The sequence below is a fragment of the Mizuhopecten yessoensis genome, unplaced genomic scaffold, assembly GCF_002113885.1.
Source record: "Mizuhopecten yessoensis strain PY_sf001 unplaced genomic scaffold, ASM211388v2 scaffold10879, whole genome shotgun sequence".
Lineage (NCBI taxonomy): Eukaryota > Metazoa > Mollusca > Bivalvia > Pectinida > Pectinidae > Mizuhopecten > Mizuhopecten yessoensis.
The window spans coordinates 638540-647738 of NW_018408767.1; the positions used below are offsets into that span (position 1 = coordinate 638540).

Here is a 9199-nt window from a genome sequence, read left to right on the forward strand (position 1 = left end):
CCTCTATATTTTATATTACAGTTTACAGTAAGACATGTCGTACTATAATCCTCTATATTTTATATTACAGTTTACAGTAAGACATGTCGTACTATAACCCTCTATATTTTATATTACAGTTTACAGTAAGACATGTCGTACTATAACCCTCTATATTTTATATAACAGTTTACAGTAAGACATGTCATACTAAAACCCTCTTTATTTCATATAACAGGGAAGCAGTTAAGTGCCAGTGAAAACAATAATCTGGCTGCCATAGCAACTATTATCTACATCAGGGATCAAATCCTGTCTCGTAATTTCCTCAACCAGACCAGGTAAGTATTTTGTAACATTTATATCAGCAGTTAAGTGTAACAAAATTCCAAATTATCATATGTGACCAATATCGGAGTAAAATTGAATGTGTTCTTGGAATATAAAGGCCAATTATTACCTGCTTGATCCTAAACCGTCTGTCAGTCTGTCCGTCCACAAATTTTGTTCCTGACTGATATTTTTAGGTCACCTGAGCTTTAGCTCAAGTGACCTATTGCTATCCGTTTTCGTCCGTCGTCGTCCGTCGTCCGTCGTCCGTCGTACGTCGTCCGTCGTCCGTCGTCCGTCGTCCGTCGTCCGTTAACATTTTACATTTCAAACTTAAAGTCAAGTTCTGCTGGGCCGATTGAACTGAAAGTTGATAGGAATGATCGCCTCATGGTCCTGACAAAGTGTTGTTATTTTTCGGGTCGATCAGAAATCCAATATGGCCGCCACGGCCGCCATTTTGAAAACCTATTTCAAACTTAAAGTCAAGTTCTGCTGGACCGATTGAACTGAAAGTTGGTAGGAATGATCGCCTCATGGTCCTGACAAAGTGTTGTTATTTTTCGGGTCGATCAGAAATCCAATATGGCCGCCACGGCCGCCATTTTGAAAACCTATTTCAAACTTAAAGTCAAGTTCTGCTGGACCGATTGAACTGAAAGTTGGTAGGAATGATCGCCTCATGGTCCTGACAAAGTGTTGTTATTTTTCGGGTCAATCAGAAATACAATTTGGCTGCCATGGCCGCTATTTTGCTACTAAGTTCTAATAGGCCGATCTCACTTAAAATTGGTCTAGGAATGATCAGCTCATGGTCCTGACAAAGTTAAGTTAACATTATACTATTTTTTACTCAAATTGGTACATATTTCAACAACAAAAATAAATACTATAGACTCAGGTGACCGTTAAGGCCCATGGGCCTCTTGTTGTTATTTAGTGACCAATTTACATGAAACTTGGTCAAGATGTTCAGTTCACAAAAATACACACTGAGGTAAAAAGTCAAGGTCAAAGGTCAAGGTCATTAGGTTTCAAAGGTCCAGGTCAAATTTTGCATCTTCTCACTAATGAACATTTTGTTATGACGTGATGAAGCAAAGTTGATCAGGTTTAAACAAGGAGTCAACTGACCAAAGGTCAAGGTCATCGGGTGGAGGTCTAAGGTCAAGGTCAAATTTTGTAGCTTTTCGCTAATGAGCATTTTATGACATTATGAAGCAAAGTTGGTCGGAATTAAACAAAGAGACACACTGAGGTAAAAAGTCAAGGTCATTAGGTTCAAAGGTCAAGGTCAAATTTTGCATCTTTTCACTGATGAACTTTTTGTTATGACCTGATGAAGAAAAGTTGATCAGAATTAAACAAGAAGTCAACTGATCAAAGGTCAAGGTCATCGGGTCAGAGGTCAATGTCACTTAGTCAGAGGTCAACGTCAAATTTTGTAGTTTTGACTAATGAGCATTTTAAGACATTATGAAGTAACGTTGGTCAGAACTAAACAAGGAGTCAATTGACCAAAGGTCAAGGTCACTGGGTCAAAGCTCCAGTTCTCATTTTGTATCTTTTCCATGATGAACATTTTGTTATGCCATGATGAAGCAAAGTTGATCGGAAATTAACAAAGAGTCAACTGACTTAAGGTCAAGGTCACTGGGTCAAAGGTCAAATTTAGTATCCTTTCACTGGTGAACATTTCGTTATGACACTTTTAAGCAATATTAGTCGGAATTAACAAGGAGTCAACTGACTTAAGGTCAAGGTCAAATATTGTATTTTTTACTGATGAACATTTTTTTTATGTTATTATGAAGCAAAGTTGTTCAGAACTTAACACGGAGTAAACTAACCTAAGGTCCAGGTTACGAGGTTCAAGGTCAAGGTCAAGTTTTATATTTTTCACTGATGAACATTTTGTTATGATATTATGAAGCAAAGTTGGTAGGAATTAAAGAATAATTCAACTGACCACAGATTGGGGTCACTGGGTTAAAGGTCATGGTCATTTGGGTCCCAAGGTCAAAGACAAAGTGGATCTCGGACTTTGACCCTGGCTCTTGAAGGAGGAGGTATTTAAGGTGAAATAAAATAAATCAAAGCTAACAAATGAGTATTGCATCGGTATTTACATTTCTGTTAGCCAAGCAAAAATGAAGGTGGAAGGAAACAAGACTCACATCATAGTACATGCAAAATGTATATTTTACTTCCTTGCGATTCTTTTTAAGTCCAAATGTCAAACGTCAAGCTCAGCTATGTGGGCAGATTGCTGCTTGATGATTATGGCGAGTATATTGTCACAAGAGGGGGCCCTTACTGACCTGTCAGTGTTCTAGTTTTATTTTCAAAAAGTGTATTTAGAGTAAATTTATTGTTTTGAAGAATGCCTGCATCATCAGACCTTCCCACAGTATGGTCACTCAGCGTCCAAATTGATGGTCGGTCGGTCCCTGTCTCAGCTTCGTGCGGTGGTGGCTATGTAACGGTAGGTTATACTCCAAGTGATCTTTATGTAGTTGCATTCAATAGCTTGGGATATGTGTAAAATTGCATTTCTATCTGTCTTTGAAAGCTTTCCTTGTCCCGGAAAGGTCAAAGGTTGAATGTTGACATTGATTTATCTCTTCCTCTTAGCTGTTCATACCTCAATAATTGACACACCACCACCAGACTGCAGTGTGCCATGTGATATATTTAGGTGTGAGCTGACAAGGTTAAGGTCAATGTGTAAGGTCAAAGGTAAAATGTACACATTTATTCATTGTTCTCACTAAAAGCCCTTGGCTGGCAAAAGTAGCCTGCTATATATATTCATTGACTATAACCAGCCAATTTTCAGAATATGTACAGGTCAACAATATAGTATGTGAACATTCCACTGACTATTCTTTGAAGTCAACCACGTTTTTCAAACTTAAAGAGAACATTGTTTTTGGTAAAATGATAGTTTGATAAGTATTGAAATGGGTCATCCATTTTGTTTGGAGCGTAATACTAATTTCTTCCTGTTTTCAAATTTACCTGTGCTTTTTCACATCATTTCAAAGATTGATAATTATCATATTTAATAAAACATCTTTGTAATGTAAAACTAGTGCAAGGTAACAAATATATGCTTATCTACCCTGAGATGATATTTGCCAACCCTGGTTAATTATATTTATTTCTGCCAGGTTGAGTGTAATGGACAGAAGATGTCTATACTGGATAGCCTTGACTTCTCCGCTCCTCTGCTGGAAGTCTTTATTGACGGCCAACCCACACTCCTTCAGGTAAGATTGATTGACTCTATTGCTCATTCGTGATGTAAATGGAGACATCTTAATCGCAGGGAAGCAGTCCCAAACTTAATAGACATAGCTAGCTTCTGGACGAGAGAAATGTTATCCCATGGGTTCCATATCTATATTACACTGGGACGGTTGAATATTTTTCTCCTACACTGATTATTTACGCTAAATATACTAACTACCATCCCCACAGTTCTGGACATAAAAGTGAACACCAGCAATATCAGTACAAATCTGGGCAATGATAGTGACATTATTCCACTTAAAATAGCCACAGTGAAAGGTATGCTATTTTCCATGTTCACATGGAACACAAGCCCCTGAGGAGTATATTTCCTAGCTATCTGTCAATTTTTCCAAATTAAAACTCATTTAAACCTGTGAAGTATAGAAAAAATATTTATGTATTGTGGAATTTTTTATTTTTCTTACCTTCAAGACATAATGTGTATAGTTGATGGGCTGAATTGAAGTATATCTAACTTTTAAGAAAATCATTTGAATTTTGTATGAAAAGTGAAAACTTTAAATTTTGAACAGCTAACCCAAAGACTTGGAGCTGGAAAATACAGACTGCGCTACCTTGGTACTGTGGTAAGTCTCTTATGCCTTTAACCACTATAAACCATAATGGACTTATCTGGATCAATACATGGTAGAGTTTACTAAAGTAACTAAGGGGTGAAAGGTTTAACTTAATGTAACTTTGATATGATTTCACCTTTAATTTAACTAACCTCATCTACTGAAATAATTTACAGTTTCATTTTTGTCCAATATTTAAAATGTGGAAGTGTACTCTCAATAATGTTTTCTAGAACTCAAAGTTAAAATATTTTGAACTAACCAATCACCATTGCTGTTATAGCTGAGTAACCAATGAGCTTGCCTGTTGTAGTTCCCGGTGACGGTGATGGATGAGTTCGCCAGTGAGATGATGAAGTACATGCCTGAGAGGGTACCGGAGGATCTGCCCACCATGGTCACTGCTCCTATGCCCGGGGTCATCAAGAGTATTGCTGTGGAGGTCGGCCAACAGGTAGGCAGATTCTACTGTACACTGTGGTCAAGTTTGAAATGTTTTTTTTGTTGTTTTTTTATATGGAAGAGCACAGGGTGTCGGGAGAAACCAAACTACTCACAGAAAACCCACTAGGTTTGACAGGTGACCTCATACTTTTTTCCATCCAATCAGGGAATGACACCCTGGCTGTCTTGGTGAAAGGCAATTGGCCATCCACTTAGCTACCTTACCACCTCCCACATTTAAAGCCTTGCATTAGAGATACCCTATGATTATTACCATGTCTGCCTGTCCATCCATCCAACTATTGCATGGTGACACACTGTTATAAGTAGGTAGATGCTCAGTAGGGGTTTAACAAGTTTCTAAGGTTCAAGTCACTTACTAAAAATAAAACGGGGAAAGATTTTATTAGTTTTTAAAAATATGCACTTAACCCTATCATTGTGTATATTTCAGATTGGTGAAGGCCAGGAGGTGTGTGTACTAGAGGCAATGAAGATGCAGAACAGTCTGGTTGCCGGGGTAACTGGCAAGGTAAGTGATATAGGTTTTACTGCATGTTTCTTTCAGCAATTTTGTTTTTAAGTATCTTATAGAATGTGTTTTTGTAATGAAAACAACGTATATTTTTTCTTCACTCGTTCTTCTCAAAGTATGATTCTGTATGTACCCTTTTGTTAGGAGAATATGATATTTATCTAGTCACCTTATCGAGGTAACTATATGGTTAGATAGACCTGAAAAAGAGATAATGACCAAGGTAAAGTCGAGGTTAATATCACTTCTGGTATATACAACCACATATTCACCAAAGTAGATGTCCTGAATTATTGTTTGTATTAGATATGAAATTATGATCTTTCTTTTCATTAAACAAGATGGAACATAAGAAAACCATAATAGAATAGTATTGCATTTGGCAGAGAGTATAATGATGTTACAATTGAAGTGACACCACAAAGAGAATATTAACCTGCTGTTTCTAAAAATAATAACACAGAGTCAACAGCACAAATCAACAACCTTTATGTGAATATGACCCAACCAATTAGGATGTAGGATAGAAGGTTGTGTTCTCTAAGTTACGGGAGTATTAAAGCTTAAAGAAGGTTGTGTTCTCTAAGTTACGGGAGTATTAAAGCTTAAAGTAGGTTGTGTTCTCTAAGTTACGGGAGTATTAAAGCTAAAAGAAGGTTGTGTTCTCTAAGTTACGGGCGTATTAAAGCTTAAAGAAGGTTGTGTTCTCTAAGTTACGGGAGTATTAAAGCTTAAAGAAGGTTGTGTTCTCTAAGTTACGGGAGTATAAAAGCTTAAAAATGAACCTTTTACACCAGTTCTGTGATTTCTATTCCTCAGGTTAAGAAGATTTTCTTCCAGCAGGGAGCAACAGTGGACGAGGGAGACCTCATTATAGAACTGGAGGAGGAGGAGGCCAAGAAATAAATGTTTACAACATGTGATCTCAGGAAGTTATATGGACATTTCAGCTGAATGTAAACAATACATATCTGTTTATGAGAATTCATCAAACTTACATGTGATACAAAGATTATGATTGAAAGTTGAGAATGTGTTTTTGTTAAGGAGAAAAAAGACAATTGAAGATTTCATCCATGCAATTTTAGATAAAAGGATATACATACCAGTATACATGTACCTAAAAGTCAAAAGTTATTATAAATGGTCAAATTTTGCATGGAGTAATAGAGATTTGCTTATAAGTATGTAATCAGAATATCAACCTATAACAGTGATGGTTTTTGACATATAGACAGGGATTTTAATACCAAATAGAGATTTTTATTTTATTTTACATACTCTAGTTAAGCCAGTACTGGCACATGACAGTAGGAACTATTAATCTGATACCGGGATGGAATGTCAGGACAGCTACAGAAACAACTCTCAATGACATGTATTTCGTACTAAATGAACCTCTTAATTTAGTTTTCTTTTGTTAATATAATATACAAGTTCATCATCTTGTTTGGCTTCATAGTAAACTAACGCAAATGCTACATATTCATTGGTGGGTATGGAAATGTTTTTGATAAAAATAACTACATGTTAATATAACTATTTTAAACCATGTTTCTTTTGTTTTATAAAAATACACCCCAGTGATACTGTATTTAAATGAACATGTCTCTTTTTTAATAAAGCTTTAGTTTCCCTCTTTTCTTTACAATTAAAAAATGAAAATTCATATTGAATATATAAGTAAATGTATCCAGTTATCTTTAAGTTTTTGTTGCAAAAAAAATATTTGGAGTCAAACCTGGTTATCTCAAAAATAGTCATGGTACCGTGACAGTATATTGAGGTAAAGAGGATATCTAATAGCTGAAATGCTTGTAAAAAGTGGGGCCTGGGATAACAATTTTGCTTTATCAAACATCAGTAGCCATCAAACCTAGTCAACCAATGTGTACTATAAAGTTAAAACTAACATTAATAAATCATGCAATGTACAATACAAACTTTCAAATAAAAACATTCCACAAGTGTAACTTGTCTGATACTTAGGGAACATGTAAGATTTGTTTTGAAGGTACTCACTATCAAATACAATAAAAACACTAATGAAACTTTTCTTTCAATAAAGAAAACAAAAAACAAGAAAATCAGTCTCAGAAATTTTCTGAATGAGGTAAGTTTGCTTTTTACCACATGTGATATTAAGACTGGAAGTGTTTTAATTGGTTGAAAGATGATGACACGATGCTTTGTGGTGCCATGCTTGAAACGAAGTTGCATTTTTATGTATTATTCATCGAGATTTCTTCCTGGTCAAACATTGGAATCATGCATGAAATATTGCTTCCTTGGCCTAACAAGACTTCTGATGGAAGGGATCCCAAACTGGTGATGGTTAATTATTGTATGCATGTATATCTTACTCTTGTTAGTTAATTTTCAAATTGTAAACATACACTCAGAAAATCTGAGGTTTTTATGAAGTTTGAAAATTTACTTTTGTTAGATAAACAATATAACCAGCCACCACTCTCTATAAGGTATATATTGTCAACCTGGCAACCTCTCTATAAGGTATATATTGTCAACCTGGCAACCTCTCTATAAGGTTTATATTGTCAACCTGGCAACCTCTCTATAAGGTATATATTGTCAACCTGGCAACCTCTCTATAAGGTTTATATTGTCAACCTGGCAACCTCTCTATAAGGTATATATTGTCAACCTGGCAACCTCTCTATAAGGTTTATATTGTCAACCTGGCAACCTCTCTATAAGGTATATATTGTCAACCTGGCAACCTCTCTATAAGGTTTATATTGTCAACCTGGCAACCTCTCTATAAGGTATATATTGTCAACCTGGCAACCTCTGTTTAAGGTATATATTGTCAACCTAAAGATTATTTCCCAATTTGAATTTTCACCCGTGGGTCTTTCAGAACAAATTCGCTGAGATTTGAATAAATGATCACCCCTTTGCATTTCTAGGATAGTCGTGAATGTAGCTGATTTTAAAGTTTGAACCAGTCTTGATTTGACCCTTCTGTTCAAGAAGGTAAAGTAGATGCTGCTGTTTGCTGTATGGAAGTTCTGGGTGTGTGATAATGTTACCACTGTACAGATACACTGTACTGTTGTAGGGTTGTTTGTATTTATACTTCAGTGCTAGGTTAAATATAGTGTATTTTAAGAATGAATATAGATATATAAATCCAATAGTATAAATGAGTTGACCTGAATTTACCAGTCAAAGTCATACCAGGGCTAGATATTAAGATTTGTTATAAGTAAGTATGAATATAATTATTGCCAGATTCCTACAATTGTAAATACTACACACGTACTGTAAACGTACATATTTTAAAGTATTTTTATTTTAGTGTTTCTTTAGCACTTTGTGCTTAATTATAATTGTACCAATGGATGTTTTCTATTTGATATTTTGTGGTCCGCTAATTCATCAACACACCAATCTGTTAAAACTTCATAATGCGCTAAAATTTGACAGCACGTAAATAAGAGTGTTTACAATAGTTTGTTATTTGTATGTGTAGATTTTTTGTAAGACCCTTGCCTTATTTGAGAGAGATGCCTGTAAATGTTGTTGAAGACTTATGTAAGATATTTTATACAAAGCCAGGATGTGAGAAAAATTCTTCGTTTTGCAGCTAAATTCTAGAATAGATCCTGATGACTGAAGCTATTCATTAGACGGTACATAGGCTAGCACTCATTCTATTTATATCATCTCTTAGACTGCTCAGTCATTGTACAATAAAAAAACATGTGATATTTGACAGTAGATTTGCGTGGTGTGTGCTGATCACCTTTTTGGTGTGTAATAAAATGTTTTGGAAAAACAAAAGGCTTTTGTTTTTCTTTTTATGTTCCCTCTTAGCTTAACCCCTCTCTTTCAATTTCAATAATGTTCACTATATGGTCCTGACTGTGTGTGATTTTTCAGTTGAATTGCAAATCTGCTGAAGGGATCTAATTCAATCTCCATTGAAACGTTAATCATATGGACCTGAGAAAGTGTTAATATTTTTTGGTAAGTTTGGTATCTAAGATAGCCGCAATGTTGAAGATTTACC

The 9199-nt window shown here is 35.4% G+C and overlaps 1 protein-coding gene across 1 annotated transcript in view; it reads left to right on the forward strand.

Annotated features, from left to right (window-relative positions):
- The window catches only part of LOC110463225 (propionyl-CoA carboxylase alpha chain, mitochondrial-like), a 35338-nt gene extending 26368 nt beyond the window's left edge, over window positions 1-8970 (forward strand). The window contains exons 17-23 of the mRNA XM_021517649.1: window positions 218-320; window positions 2692-2794; window positions 3483-3581; window positions 4140-4193; window positions 4498-4638; window positions 5083-5160; window positions 5983-8970. Coding sequence (XP_021373324.1) covers window positions 218-320; window positions 2692-2794; window positions 3483-3581; window positions 4140-4193; window positions 4498-4638; window positions 5083-5160; window positions 5983-6069 — 665 coding nt within the window. The 3' untranslated portion in view covers window positions 6070-8970. The remainder of the gene's footprint in view (window positions 1-217; window positions 321-2691; window positions 2795-3482; window positions 3582-4139; window positions 4194-4497; window positions 4639-5082; window positions 5161-5982) is intronic.
- Window positions 8971-9199: the final 229 nt, after the last annotated feature.